The 16,419-nt window shown below is 32.7% G+C and overlaps 1 protein-coding gene across 3 annotated transcripts in view; it reads right to left on the bottom strand.

Annotated features, from left to right (window-relative positions):
* Positions 1 to 16,419, bottom strand: part of LOC118194571 (nose resistant to fluoxetine protein 6-like) — a 138,927-nt gene that overhangs the window by 42,845 nt on the left and 79,663 nt on the right. For all 3 annotated transcript variants that reach the window (XM_035365733.2, XM_085824261.1, XM_035365740.2), the window contains exons 2-5: positions 12,676 to 12,911; positions 8,597 to 8,711; positions 6,087 to 6,174; positions 319 to 416 (exon numbers count right to left, since the gene is read on the bottom strand). In XM_035365733.2, coding sequence (XP_035221624.1) covers positions 319 to 416; positions 6,087 to 6,174; positions 8,597 to 8,711; positions 12,676 to 12,911 — 537 coding nt within the window. The remainder of the gene's footprint in view (positions 1 to 318; positions 417 to 6,086; positions 6,175 to 8,596; positions 8,712 to 12,675; positions 12,912 to 16,419) is intronic.

The raw sequence follows: 16,419 nt of genomic DNA on the forward strand, positions 1-16,419 counted from the left end.
CAAAATGATGTCATCTGAAGACTGATAATCTGTAATAAAAGTTATAAAAATCCGTTTTTTGAAAGCAATGATTTTACCTGACTGTAAATTCGACAGCAAAAAATTAAGATAAATGGTTTAAGATAAGCGATTTAAGATAAAAACTGAATTTTTAGTCTTCAAACAATTACCCTGTAAATTCTTCTATGGTCCATATGTTTAAGTATCCTTTCAGTGAACATATTTAAACGCAAATAAGATTATTGAGAATGATATGAAACTCAGATCAAGTTAAAATATCTTAAAATGTTGTTTTGTACTTAATAAGAAAGAACATACTTTGTGGTACTTCTTTGGGATATTTCGCTGTACATCTATTCAGAATATCTAGGAAGGATCCTAAAAGACACAGTGCTCCTAAACAGCCCAGTACACATCTAAAACATAAAATTGAAAGTTTAAATATAAAGATTAAAGTATTTTCCAAATATATATTTTGGATCTAAATTTAAATCAATCCAATCTAAAGTGAAATCAAGTATAGTTATTACAAGATCTATAACAATTGCATTTGGAGCTCAAATTAATTTTCGACTATTTAAAGTAACTTTAAGTCAAAGAATTAAGATTAATTCTTAATTCAAAAATAATTAAACTGTTATAAATTCACTTGAATTTTACAGATGGATTATCTATCTGAATGAGTTGCAAGATAAGCAAGTAATTTGAAACTTTAAATCACACAACTTTTAGCTTTTATATTAAAAACTTCCGGTTCAATGTAAGACACACTGAGGTGTGTGTCTAATATTGCTTACAGATCTAGTTATTCTTATGTATCAAATGATTCTGAGTAAGAGTAGATGTTTAATCTCAAGGAAACACCCAGTGACATTCGAGTGTATTAAGAAACGAAAATAAGAAGGGGCATACTGGCAAATACTGTTAGATATTGAAGATTTTACGTGAATCCTTAGCTAAAACTGAATCCAATAAATTTTGGAAGACCCAAGGAAAATAAATGCACCAATATATAATATTCGTGGATAACTATATAATAAAAACAGACCTTTATTAATAATGAAAACGTGATAGCTTCTTAAGATTTGTGTTCACTAAAAAATTTCAAAAAGTCCTTAGTCTGACTTATACCTAATAAACCAAGATATAGGAAGTGTTACTCAGGCTATTATGACATTTATAAATTTCTCGCGAATTCAAATGGAATACAAGAGCCTTAACGGCAAAATTTGTAATTCCTACTGGGTAACAAAAAATGGTGAAATTTTTTAAACTAATGGAAAGACGAGAAAATTTAAAAATTAAGCAAAACTCAACTTTGGATTAATAACAGTTTTGAAAAATAACTAAGAACATCTATACGTAATAGTATGAATTACTTTTTTTGCTAAACCATCTTTTCGCTATTGGAAAGTGCAAAAGTATCATCAACTTGGCATACTCAAATTTTTTTGAAATAATTTGATCTCAAAAGGGCGCATTAAAATGAGTGCGACTGGTAACATATACTGACTTAAAACGGACTTCGTGTAAACTAATTTGATGATAATTTTCAAAAACAGAATGAGGTGAAATTAATTTATCTGAATACATAAAAAAAATATTTCTAAATGGCAGATTACCAAGACAGCTGCAAGAACAAACAAATATGAAGAGAACAATAAAGCTAAATACAGTCCACAGTATAATTTATAAATCTGTTTTGTGCCTCGCCTCCCAATCTCTTCCAGAGTGATCCCACATTAACTGCAGTGTCAACGACTCAGATATGAGGGATCCATTTCCTCATGAAGGTTGCACAATTTACAAATGCGTCTTGGGACAACGTTCATTCGATGCAGATCTTCTGAAAGACAATCATAGCCAGTTACAAGACAAACGATGGCAACAGATTTTTTTCTGAGTCATAAAGGAATGTCGAAAATTCTGCTAATCCATACTTCATGACTGTTCCTTTCAGCAATATCTTTCCAAAAACGCACCTTTGTAGTAATTTTAATGACTCTTTTGGCAGTGTAAAAAGGGGATGTGGTTGTCAGTTCTTTGAAGAATGTTGGCCCCTTTATTTCCCTACTAATCTGCCTTTTCAGTTCCATGAAGGCCACATGGTATCCATTGCATGATGTCTTCTTTGCCATTAGTAGCCAAGTTGTTTAGTAACTGCCGACATTTAAAGTCATCAATAGACACTGGAGATTCAAAAGATGAAACGGTTAGAATGAAAGCTTTATAATCAGAGCATGACAACCTTTAAACAATGATCAAGCTAACAGAGTTTCTATACGGCTGTGCATATGACCGTAACCTCAACATCGAAAGCAGTTCTATTCCTTCCAACAGGATTGTAAAATAAAAAAAGCTTGCAAAAGACTCTAGGGCCTGTATTAATACTGTTAGCTAACAGAGTCACCCTCAATCACATTCACTCTCAGGATATAAAGCATTGATAGTTTCCAGAGACATTGCTTTTAAAATCTGATTTGTTTCCTTTTTGATGATTTCGTGTCACAGGCTAATTCTCACTGCATATTCTCTTTTGTGAGTTGAACATTGCGGTTTTACAAGATTATCTGCTTACCATCTAAGGCCTACCTGATCTTTGACGGAAAAGACTTCCTGGAGAAACAATTTCCGAGTTTTAAGGTTTCTCTTTGTCGGTAAGAGGTAATGGAACCACAGAAAAACGCAGTCGGGTTCACTTAAAACTTTTCTCATAGGATCAGTGCTCTGTCTTCCACAATGGATTTAATGCATATATGGTGTGTACCTAGTAAAAGTGCATTAACTGGAGTAGTTTTAATAGCATCAATAATAAATCGGAGAGCTTGGTTGTGAAATCTGTCCAATGTATCGATCATTCGGTTTAATGCTGCCACGAGGAGCTCGCAACAGTAAGTAATAACAGATCGAATATAAGAGCTGTATGTCAAATTAAAATTGGTTCTAGAATTACCTCATTTAGATCCAACAACAACCCATAAAACAAAGTACACGAAGAATATCTTTCTAAAGAAAGGAATGCTTTAGTGAAGAACAACCTGAAGAAAGTGGCTCGTGTTTCCATCATACGTGGAAAAAACCATTAAAAGCAAGAGTGCATCTAAGCTGTTCACCAGGGTTCGCAACCAGGCCGAACCATCAATGTTACGGGGTTATTAGCCAATTAGCTACTTAGCTAACTGGCTAATAACCCCGTGGGGCAAAAAATAAAATTAATGTGAATTAGAGAAGCTTAATATTTTATTATTAGACTTATCAATTATTTAAAGCCAAAATATTCGGCTGAAATTATTCATTAAAGCGTTTACACTAGATAGCGCTTCACAGGTTATTTATTAGCTTAGCCTCATCAGTGGCATAAAAAGGGTATGCAAGGGATACAGCAGCGTAGGGGTCCAAGGCTTTAGACCCCCCTTTCGTATTCTGCTGAACTAGATTTTTATGTTTAAATCTGAAAACGAAATAGAAACAGGGTGGGATTTTTGCTTTCATAATATGTATATACATATTATTTTAACAGACGCAAAAGCAGAGTTTTGTGTAATTCCAGGTAGGGGGCCCTTAAACTTCCTTTATGTGTCATTCCAGATAGACAGCATCAAGAACTGTACAAATGTCAGTTGAAAAAAATACAAATACAAACAAAATAAACTGCATTTTATTATTCCGATTACTCGCGACAGGAGTGCTTTCTGATGAAAACTATTAGCGAAGAGGCAATATAATAATCGGGCTTATTGTGAAAGCAATTTCCGGGTTTTGGGAGACAAGTGAGAGACAAAGGTTGCAGAAACAAAACGACGGGGCGTCAGAACATACATCAGACATTCCATTGAACGCTGAGCTCAGGATGTTTCCATTATTGCTGCATATCAAATGTTTCTCCATGCATGAAAAAAGGTTACTTAGTTTAGGATAAAGATGAATAATGCTCCTAGACTCATTGTTGGCTGCACATCCGTTCCTGCTTTAGTTTGTTAATTAAATTATTTCCGTAGATCACAATTAGTATAAAAATTGAATAAAATTAAAATAAGTGAAACGTTTTAAATCCCTTTTCATTATAAGCAAAATTTTTTATGTCAAACATAAAATTCGAGCTTAATTTCTTCATATTTAAATTACATATTAAGCCTGATTCTTCATCATGTCATAATTTCCATCATTAACATCAAAGACCTTCATAGTTTACAGTTAAAAAGTTCTTAACACGTATGATATAACACATTTCGTTAACTACCATATAGTCTGGAGTACAACACGCACCCATAATTTCAAACTATATTAATTTTTAGGTGTATTTGTCACATAACACACACCCTTTTGTTTACGAAGAAACCTGAAAGATACATGCGTGATGCTCTTATATTTTGAAGTCACTCATTCGAAGACTTTTCCCATGCTTTCGAAAAATGGCATACTGAATAAAAAGACGATAAGGCTAACAATACGCGTGTAGTGGTAAATGCTTGAAGGAGTAAATTTCGGAAAGAGGGTGGGTTGTATTCAATGCAGATGGACACAAAAATGTTATTCTACGGTTTTGAGAAAAGGAGACAGAATTTGGAGTAAGAATGCCCTTTGAACCCGAAATAATTCGGGGAATTAGGAATCGGATGTTTTTCTCTTTTTGTAGTCATTTGAAGCCGTGATTTTGAAGTGAATAGCAAATGATTAGTAAATCACGTTTGCTTTAGGTGGAATACAATTGATCTAGCGTTCCTTATACTAGAAAATATGGATTCAGCCAAACGACCCACCCACCAGCGACCAAGCGGTAAAGTCGCTGAATATTGGTAGTTCAGATCACGGCTAGTGTAAACGCTTTAATAATCCCGGTGATCGAGCTGGGTTCATGAGCGTTTACCTGGTTTTACCCATGTTCAACGTGTATTTGAGTCGGTTTCCCTTTAAAAGTCCACCACGAACGCATTCCTCTTCTTAGGCAGATAGTCCTCGAGTGCTTTGCGATAAATAAACTAAAGCCTGCTAAGCAAAACAACACAGTGCTGGTTTCAAATGCACATTCAGTTTGCGAAAGATAACAGAAATCGTTGTGCAGCAAGAATGTTTGGTGTTTATAAAAGATGGAATGCATGATTATTTATTGATCAGAGTAACAATGATGGTGAAGAATAACAGTGATGAAACAGAATTTGATGATGTGTTTGAAGATATAACAGAAGATGAACATAATGAAATATCATGTTATCCAATAATGAAAATTTTTAAGTTCATAAGGTATGCCATTTCGTTTAAATAAAAAGCATTTAGATACACTAAAAAATCTAATTTTTATGTGCTGAAATGTTCCTTATTTAAAAATATCACTTTCATATCCGGCACCCGTAAATTTCGATCTTATTTTTTTGTATTAAAAGTGCGTGTTATAAGCCGGAATACCAACAATTATGAAAGCAAAATTATTTGCATTAAAATTGCGTGTTATACGACGGAATACCAACAACAATTATGAAAGCAAAATTATTTGCATTAAAATTGCGTGTTATAAGCCGGAATACCAACAACAATTATGAAAGCAAAATTATTTGCATTAAAATTGCGTGTTATAAGCCGGAATACCAACAACAATTATGAAAGCAAAATTATTTGCATTAAAATTGCGTGTTATACGACGGAATACCAACAACAATTATGAAAGCAAAATTATTTGCATTAAAATTGCGTGTTATACGACGGAATACCAACAACAATTATGAAAGCAAAATTATTTGCATTAAAATTGCGTGTTATAAGCCGGAATACCAACAACAATTATGAAAGCAAAATTATTTGCATTAAAATTGCGTGTTATACGACGGAATACCAACAACAATTATGAAAGCAAAATTATTTGCATTAAAATTGCGTGTTATACGACGGAATACCAACAACAATTATGAAAGCAAAATTATTTGCATTAAAAGTTGCATATTTTAATTCACTCGGTGATTAAGGACAGGTTTTAATAAATAAAATTAGAGAAAAAAGAAACGATTAATTTTAGTAAATGCTTTATAATATAAATTTTTCAGGGCAAAGTTAAGAACATTTCTTTAAAAATTTATGATAAATTAACAACTTACACTGCAACGACAGAATAAGTAGGCCAAACAAATGGTTCATCAACTTGACAGGTAGCCACAGACACATTGAATCCCAAAGGTTTCGAAACTGTAAGAAAAACATTTTAAGCAATCCAACAAAAGGTAGTCTTTCATACTCGTTTTCAATAGCTTACCACTTCTTAAATTTCGAAGATTCATTTTTACAATTTTTGAATAACGCGTGTTTTCGGGATGCAGAACCAGCACGAGTTAAAGGCTAGGCAAAAGAAAAGTAAATTAAATGCCTTAAACATTATTAGGTTATTCTCGAATATTAGCCATTATTAAATGTTATATTCAGACTATTCTAAAAATATAGTATCAATAAAACCAAAATATACAAATAAGGGCAATTTTATCAATTTCTGAAGGTGTTCAGTACTGATTAAATCGGTTTACTTCTGCAGTTTCTCAATACCTGATTTTCTAAGTCGCATTCTTATTTCTCTTCTTAAGAAAGTATTCTTTTTCTGCCCACTACTGTTTACTCTTAACTGCTCTTTGTATCAAACTGCAAAACAGAAGTGTTATAAAACTGTTTAGATGAGTTCGCACTCTAAACGTTTCTAGTAACATACGGTTTTCGATCATAACTTGACACTTGCTGGATGGGAAGTACAGCTAAGAAAACCCTTACATTAAAATTTGTCTCAATTTTAGGAAAAGAGAAATAGGTAATATTTACAGTTCATAAATAACTATTAACAGAAATTTATGAATTATTTTCTCCCGTCTTCGCTTCAGTTGAATTCAGTTTGTAATTACTGAAAAATACTACTTAAACGAACTTTTCTTAGAATCTAGAGAAAAATATAACAACTCGGTTAGTCCATCGAGATATACTTAAAAAATTAAGCTAAATTTATCTAAACAATCAAACGTAAACTGACGAAGATTTCAATGTATAATAAATTATTTTTCACTACAACCGAAGAAAATTTTTATCTGTCTATGAAGACATTTGTTAATAGCCAACTCCTGATATTGAGAATATTAGAAGACAAGATTTTTAAGAACTAACTCTTTCTAACTTAGAAAGCTAATAGACTGGAAAATACTTGAGGCAACCATATGTGTAATCCTAACATATGTACTTTTTCCATGTCAATAGAAAGGATAAATTTTGAACCGCATAATTTTATCGAGATTCAAAATATTGATTTTAGTATGGTGTTGCAGATAGCAGCCATTCTGAAACAAGGCTGAGGTTAGAGAAAAAAAAATTGGGAGTACGACTCCAGCTACCGACTGAGGACAGTAACCTAACATGACAATTCCACGACAGAAGGCTTCAGCAACATTTGAGTTCAATATCATCTTATGCATATAAATTACATTTACATAGTCATACATTTAAATGGCAATATTAACTTCCATTACGAAGTTTTACGAATTTGTAATTATAGTATAATAATTTATGAGCAATCTATATATCACAACACTTGTTTTTGCTTGGCAGTATTATGTGTATTTATTCCTATAACTACAAGAGTTAGTTTTGCCAAAAAACTGCTATTTAAAATTTATTTAATTCGGATAGATGGTATTCTATTATATCAAGCATTTAAAAACAATTGGATAATAAAGTCATCGCTAATCTAACATGGTTATTTAAGAGCTACTGATTGGCGGGAATCAAGCAGTCGATACTCATTCCACAGTTTCTTCTAGAAAGTAAATTGATCATATTCAAAATGGGTTTTAGCAGAAGATAATAGTTTTTGATTATTCGTGCCAATTAGGATTTTAGACGTAGAATAAAGAGGTAAATTTAATGTCATTCAACATAGAATTAACCTGTATCTGCATGATCTTTCACAAATACTTATATGTAGCACAAATTCTGTCGAAGAATTTGAATTGATATCACTGCCAGAATGCCCATATGTGAAATACGTACATCGGCGGAGAGGTAAGAGTCAGGCAATTAGCATATCAGAGGATTGGCTGACGCAGTTGCAAATTGTGGTAAAATAAGTCTTTATTTGGCTATAAAAAGACAATGAAACAGCAAGAAAAAATACGGCCGTACTCTAGTACTACTGTTCCATAGGACATGATGTGGCACGTTCATAGAAACTTTCCCAACATTCGAACATGCATCCAAGCAGAAGAAAGACAGCACATTATTTTCAAGGTTCACTTAACGTTTATTTTTCTGATTATACCCAATGGTAGTAAATGCCTACTTCTTTACAGTTACTTCGGAATCACAAAATTACTGCAAGCACGCCCGGTCTTTCTGTTGTTATTTAAGGTTGATGGATATAATCCACGCCATTATAGGTATAAATGTATTTCATTGCTTTTGACGGGAGTCAATCGGCGGGTAAATGGTTCAAGCAGCTGTCTAGAGCATATAAAAACAGGTCCTAACTGCAGAAAACAAGTTCTTTTTTTCTTTTGTTGGCTTATTTTCATCGACGTTCTGAAAGTATTTGCAACAAAGACATGTTTATAAAGAAAAAATAAAAAGATACATCACTTACCAACGGATGCAAGCTTTTGGACATCATCTTTCGTGCATGTGGATGGAACACATGTGCCAAACCATAAAGCTACTCGTTTCAAATATCCTCCAGCTCTAATTATAATATCAGCAGCCTGAAAGAATTGCATTTCCTTAGTTTGCAAGAAAATATCGCATTGTGGATGCGATACCAACAACTAGAAATCCCAAGGTTAGAATTCAGCCGAAATTTGCTTATTTTCTGTAAGTTATATACCAGTGTTTTGATAATTTTTGTTTATCACTGTTGTGTTACTACCTTTGTTTGTAAAAAGAATTATTTATTGAACCAAAGCTCTTTACCATCAACATGTACCCTATATGATGCGACTGATGTATAGTTTTAAATTTTATTTTGTTACATATACGTAAGTAGAGGTGAAGGTTTTTTGGTATACCATTCACTTCTAAAAGAAATGGGAAAAAAAATTATAGATTATTTTTCCACTACGATTTCCTTGTTCCTCTTTACACTTTTCCTATCGTTTAAGAAGCAATTCTATGCCCCTGTTAAAATCGTCTGAAGGTCTGCCGGCAAATATCTCTGTTTTTACACCATCATCATTATTATTAAAGTTCTTTCCACGAAAGTCAGTTGAACAGATAATCACTTGGAATTAATCTGGTTTGTAAGGGATCAGCGCCTTAAATCCAAATTGCTGTTTTTTAGTTGCATTTACGCGATGCTGTTTATGAACTGCTGGACAAAAATCTTGCAGAAATTATGCTCTTTCAGAATGCTTAAGACAGTTGTTTTAGTCAAAATGTTAATCACGGATCAATGCTTAATTTTCAACATTTCATAACAAACAATTACATCATTTTATTCAATAAACAGTCAAGAAAGAACGCATACGATTTTTCCAACGAAACCTTCTGATCTTTTTATTTATTTTATCCACTAAATGCCTGTAAGAGAAATTTATTGCTAAAAACACTTTTTACATGTGAAGTCGGAAAGTTTTGGATTTACCTACGTATTTTACGTAGTGATTTTGAAAATTAATGCTTAGTCTGGAAATTGTGTACAACATAAAATCCACAATATGAAACTGCCTCGCTTATAAAATAGTCATGCACTTTTGAAGGTATTTTGAAAGAAATAAAAAGGATTTGCATATTAGATACATCAAAACTTGGGATCTTGATGTTCTGAAAAGGTAACTAAAGCATATAAATTCCTTTATCGCAGTGATAGTCAAAATGGCCTTACCGCCCACTAGTGGGCGATTCAAGCTTTAATGCAGGGCGGTAGAGGCTTTTGCCTATCCGATGATGAAAGTGTGTTCACCAAACGAGATAATATACTGGTACTTTTCCGTACTTTTCCGTTTTGCCGGTGCAAGCGATAAAGTCGCCAATAATGGTACAACCGATGCCAAACGGAATATTCTTGCTGGTAACCTTTTACGCCTCATTTTCAAAACAAGTCGCTGCCATTTCTCATCAGATTGATTGTTTCTTTCATACTTAGAATTTTTACCAGATAGTTCAATTTTATGCCGTAAGGCCATTCGCGGTAATTAAAGTCAATGAGGATGCAATCACACCGCTCACCCGAAGGCGAAAACATAGAAAAGGCAAAGTCTAGTGTTAAATTCATCCATTCTAATGAGAATGCATTAGCAAAGTAAAGCACTACGGTTTTACATAATTTCGGAGTAAGCTATTCGTACGAATTGAAATAATTCCTGCATTTAAACTTGCATTCCAAATTAAAACTTAACGTGAAATTAATGTAAGTAATTACTGAGAGAATTAGATTTTTGTAGCGTAGTTTGCGTGAGATGAGATCACTTGGGGTCAAATGATATGAACTGGCGAATCAGGATGCTGAACCATGAAAGCATACTAAATTCTTAAATTAACGCCTTTACAAATTTATTGTCTTTATTTATTGGCTTTTCATAAAATTTTAAACGATATTAAAATGTTTATGCCTTCAAAATAAATTCTTAGAACTAACATTCGCTAATATTTTTTATTTGTGTATATTTTATGTTGTCGCCAATAAAGTTTGCTTGGCGAGATTTGCGCCGGCGAAACCTAAAAGTACCTTTAAACCTAACAAGTTAAATCATTTCATAAGTATTGTCATTTGAAGAACTTCAAGTCACAAAAGAGCTACTATTTTGCGAGGGAAATCTCAGTGGAAAGCCACAACATAATAAAAATGAAGTACTCTGTACTGCTGTACGTTAGAGAACATATACAGTTAGTCACAAAAGTCTGCGTACAGACTAAATTTTAAATTAAAAAAACACTTAGAAAAATGTATTTTAATCATTGCATTTTTTTCTTCTATTAGCTAAAATTGTAAGCTTAAATAAAAAGTAAATAATATCAGTGTAATACTTTACATTTTTTCAAAAATATATTTTGTCAAAAAAACTCAGAAATTCCCTCCAATAAGTCTGCGTACACTTAAAAAAAAGCAAAATATAAGTTTTTTACATTACTTCAATACTTTGTAGGATATCCTTTATTCTTCAAAACAGCTTGCAGACGTCTGGGCATTGACTGAACTAGTTTTTCAGTGTCATTCGACGTAAATTTCCCCCATTCTTCCCGCAATTTACTAATTAGCTTATTTCGCGACGTAATATTGTGTTTTCGAATTCGTTTCTCCAATTTTGCCCACAAATGTTCGATTGGATTGAGGTCTGGTGACTGTGGAGGAGTACGCAACTGTCTTGGAGTGTGATAGAGGAGATATTCTTTCACAATTTTAGCTGTACGTTTCGGGTCTTGTTGGAAAATAAAGTTATTAGAAAGGTTTAAATTTCGGGCACTGTCTGGTAGATTTTTCTTCAGAATATCCAGATAAACATACTTATCCATGACTTTATCAATAATGTGAAAATTTCCAACTCCTTTCGACGACATACACCCCCATACCATCACACCGCCAACTCCATGTTTGACAGTTGGATTTAAATTTCTCAGATTCAGTTCTGTTCCTGGTTTTCTCCATACAATAGGGTGGCCATTAACTTTAAATATTGTAAATTTACTTTCATCTGACCAAATTACATTGTTCCAGAAGTCCTGCGAAGAGTTTAAATATGTTTTGGCAAAAGCAATTCTTCTCTTTCTATTTGTCTCGGAAATGTGTGGCTTAGACCTAGGTTTGCGTCCATGATAATCGGACTTTCGCAGCACTTTTCGTACAGTTTCAGGAGAAATTTCCTTGCAGCTAGTTAAAAAATGTCTTTTGCAATGCTTGCAACAGAAAGTTTAGGATTTTGTTTAATTCGTAAAAGAATTTTTCTTTCTTCTCTGTGCGTTAGCTTCTTCGGTTTCCCACATCTTGGTTTTACAGCAAGACTACCAATATCAAGATAGTTTTGAATAACTCTTTGCACACTAGAAAATGGTTTTCCAGTGGTTTTACTAATATAACGAAGAGTTTTACCTTCATCTCTCAATTTGATAATTAGTTGTCTCGTAACTAAAGGAATTTCTTTATTGGTTCTCATTTTCGTCAAAGAAAATAGAAATAGCAACTTCCAATCAACGTGAAATTTACTTCGGAAGTCAATGACCTTGAAAGTGTAACCTTCTTTGCATTCTCAAGTTTGAAGTTTAAAAGTTAAATAAGAAATCCCTCGCCTCCTTCGCGTTGTACGCAAACTTTATTGGCTTTGATTTCTGGCCACTTATCTTTTAAAAATTAGTGTGCATAAATTATAAGATATGAAAATATTACAGTTAAATAATTTCAAAGTCCCTTATTGAAATTAAATATTTAAAAAATGAAACTTTAAGAAACTACCCTTTTCGCACCTTAAAATTTGGATTTGATATTACTTTTCTTGATGTACGCAGACTTTATTGACTAACTGTATGTATTTTTGATACACTCATCTAATGGTAGAGGAGAAAATCGTGTGTATCTTCGATATATCAGTCTATTCAGAAATAATTCTCATCACATCATCTCAGTTTAAGTCGGATCACTGTTCAAACCATTTTTACCAACTTCTCTATCTTTAAATGTTTTATAAATCAATATTAGATACTTTTATGCGAAGTTTGGGAATAAATCATTTCACTTACCCATTCTGGTGGATAACCGTATGCTTCAACGTAGCTCTGACCGCTTGGTGTTTTCAGATACATGGGAGTTATCAAAGGAGAGTGATATCCAACCATACAGTAACGCCCTCGGAAAGCTTCCTTATTACTGTCTGAAGAATCATTCACTCGGATCTTTAAACATTCATCAAAAGAGCCAAAATCCATTACAGTTCCATCCAGGACACCACCAGGCAACTTCCCACTAGCATCGACCACTGTAATGAAAAGCAATTTTAATTTCGAATGGATTATTGTAAACACTTATTGATTGCCTTTTAGTAGTCAAATTTTTCGAATCAGTTCAGCTAGATCTTCGCTAGAAGACATATAGCTTCTTGCAATAATATAAAAAGCATTTCCAAACTAACAGAACGAACTTTAACAGGTGACAGAAAACATGAAATAAACACATAACTTGATGAAATGCATAATCAAATTGTTAATCTTTTAACTACTAAAGGAAGCTTTTCATTTTTCCCCCTCACACCATCTTTTGCAAAGAGAGACGTTGATTTAAAGCATAGGATCGGAAGCAACTCTCAATGAATTGGTATATGAAGGGGGAGAAGGTAAACTAACATTTTATGTAGTCTTACTAAAGATAATCGAAGAAATGTCCTAATGTTTTACCTGTGAAATGTTTCGATAAAACATACAGCGAGAGACTATACTTCCATTACCTGAACCTCTTCGATCAAGAAATGGATTGGTCCTTTTCAAAAACTCCGAATAACAACCTAACAACTTCTAGGAGTTCTTTGTAACAACTCCTCTTTTATGTAACGAATCGTGCTTCGCAGATGGAGAGTGAAAGAATGTTAGTTCTTCTGCCACCTTTTAACTCCTTATAGGCTACAAATAAAAAAAGTTTGCGTTATTCCTTACGTCGGGTTTGAATTACTTTTATAACTGTTGCATACCTATTTTACAAGTATTTTTAACCTATTTCATTTTTTGCTTATCGCCATTTAGCAGTATTTAGATAATAAGTAGACTTACTTTGCTTCCCTTATACCAGTGATTCTCAACACCTTTTGACTAACGCGTAATGTCCAAACAAAAATTGAAAATCTTTAGTATCACTACTACATTTTATAATTATTATATTTCAATTTCTCAATAGAAATATTTAAAAAATATATTTTGCCAATTCCACAAAGTATTGGCTATTTGTATTAAATACGCACACGTAAAAATATTAGATTAAGAATTGGTTACAATTTTAATTATCAATATTTAAGTTATATTACTTTAATTCTAAAATTTAGTGTGAAATTTGAGCCTGTTTAATAGAGATCAATATATTTACATTTGGTCTTATTTCACTTAGTTTTAACCGTAAATTACAATCCACTTTTAATGTTGCTCTATATTTGTTTTCAAATATAGCATGGAAAAAAGTCCTTGTTCACACAAATAGGTCGAGCATAAAGACAACAAAAATTTGATAGCTTTATTTAAAATGCCTTTATTTTTTTCCGGTTCATCTAAAAGTTAATAAATGTGTTACTTTTGAAATCTTTAGCTAGAGTTCGATCACAGGAAATTTCGATCACTTGTTCATTTTCTTCACGAGATAAAATTTCAGGTACATTTGAAAAAAATGGATTTCTAATCCAATTTTCTTTTTTATAATCCTCGGGAAAATATATGTTGAAATATATGTATCAATGAAAAACAATGAATTATTCAATGTCGTACGCTAATTCTTTTATTTTCATATTTTCGGTTAGAAAATTTTCTAAAAGTGGTAAAAAGTTTAAATATTATTACGCAATTCTGATTATTATCTGAATAATCAATTCTGATTATTTTTATCATTGCATTTATTTTATCTTTACTGCTAAGCAAACCAACACTTTGTCCTTTTAATTCTAAATTTAATTCATTTAACTTTCGATGCTAAACGCACCAACCATAATTCTCTGAATAAGTATTTTTGCAATTAAAATTTTGAATCACAGAGGAAAATTTAAATTTCTGATCGAAGTTCAAAACAACGATTTAAAACTCTGAACGCAACTGATGCATTTGAAGGAATTCCTTTGAATTTTTTCATGGTTGACGTGTAAATGCCCTTGCAGACAAAAACAAATATTTTGGAATAGCTTAAAACAAGGCAATTTTTATAGCAGTATATGGATAGCTTTTTTAATTTATCAAGAAAAATGATGCTCTTACATCTCCGGTGTAGTGTTGCGAGTATTTAAAAGCACCAAAGTTCTAAAGATTACTTCTTAAAATCTTCCTAGTTATTTTACAATTCCGATTGTCATAAGGAACGAAAGGCAGGAAAATAATCTAATTATTCATATCGTTTCATCAAAACTGTAAGATTGTTTCTATTATAATAATGAAGAAATTTATTTTTAGATCCTTTTCTTCCTTTAAAATGAACTCAGCCGTGTTTTCGTAAGAAGACAGACCTGCAACTCATCTGCATCTCATATCTGATGTGTCAAAATTGAATAATTTTCAAGCAGACATAATTCTATTATTTCTTTCGTATCATTTTTAAAACCGCTGATCAAGAACACTTCAATAATAGTACCTGGCGTTACATTTTAAAATTTCATTGGAGTTCCTAATTTCCTTCCTTTCTGATTAATTGCCTTATTAACTTCATTGAATGAGAGCACTGTATCAGAATATAAGGAGAAAACTTAAATGTTAATCCCTTTTTGTAGACCCCATGCCTCAGAAATAAGGTCCTCATCATAATTTTCCTTCAGCTCTTCTAAAGCACTTGTTACATATTTTAATCGTGTGCTAAAGCTTTAATGCTTTCATACTTCGCTTTTCATATAATTTCTCAAATTAGTTTCAATATAAAGTTTACATGTCAGTATTTATTAGCGTTTCACAAATTCAGAAGTTCACTCGTGAACACTCATTGCACCCCAAATTTAGTGCAATTACTAAAGATGCTTCTTTATCATTAATATTCATATTCCTGCTATGAGTAAATCAAGGATTCAAAAATCTCAAGAATTTTTGTGGTCCATCATCATATGACTAGTAATGGTAATTTGTAAGAGATATCCTAAATTCTGAGACGATATGAAGCAAAAATTCAGTGAAATGTTTTTCAGAGGTATCTTCGATTTCCTGGAAATCCAGTGATATATTCTTCGGTGATAACTAAACTAAAAATGTACCGATATCTAAACCGAAGGGTCTGGGGTTCGAATACCGAAGAAGGCATAGATGTTTGTAAATTTGCAGTGTCTGTGTGGCACTCTAAATAGGAGGCGAGCAGAAAGTCCTCTCTAGAGGTAAGGTGATACGGGAATGGCGTGAGTGAGTGCCCCGCCGAGATGGCTTCCGATCACAGACCCTCGGACGTGTCAGGCATTTTACTCCTAACCAAGGGTCTTGTCAACAGGAGTATTTGACTTTTTGCCACGATGAATGCCGTGGGCTTGTGCTGATCATTGTCAGACGAGTAAGATTGGTAGCAAAAACACTTTTGACACGTCTCCCTAAACTGATTTCTGCGCCTCACTTTCGATTTGTAAATTAGAGCCACTGAACAACATCTGATTACATTTTTCAAATACACTCATGTTCATAAATTATAATGCAAAATCTGGCAAAGGAAAAGTTAGAAGCAAAACAAATTTGACTTATTTGTAGAGCTTATTTATTAAACAAAAGGTAAAGAGCAAAAAAAGATGCTATATGTTTGTTATTATTAAAAAAACTAGCGATTTTTTCTCCATG

Source organism: Stegodyphus dumicola, chromosome 9, assembly GCF_044657685.1.
Source record: "Stegodyphus dumicola isolate Sdum_Otavi_A_Nest chromosome 9, ASM4465768v1".
Classification (NCBI taxonomy): Eukaryota; Metazoa; Arthropoda; class Arachnida; order Araneae; family Eresidae; genus Stegodyphus; species Stegodyphus dumicola.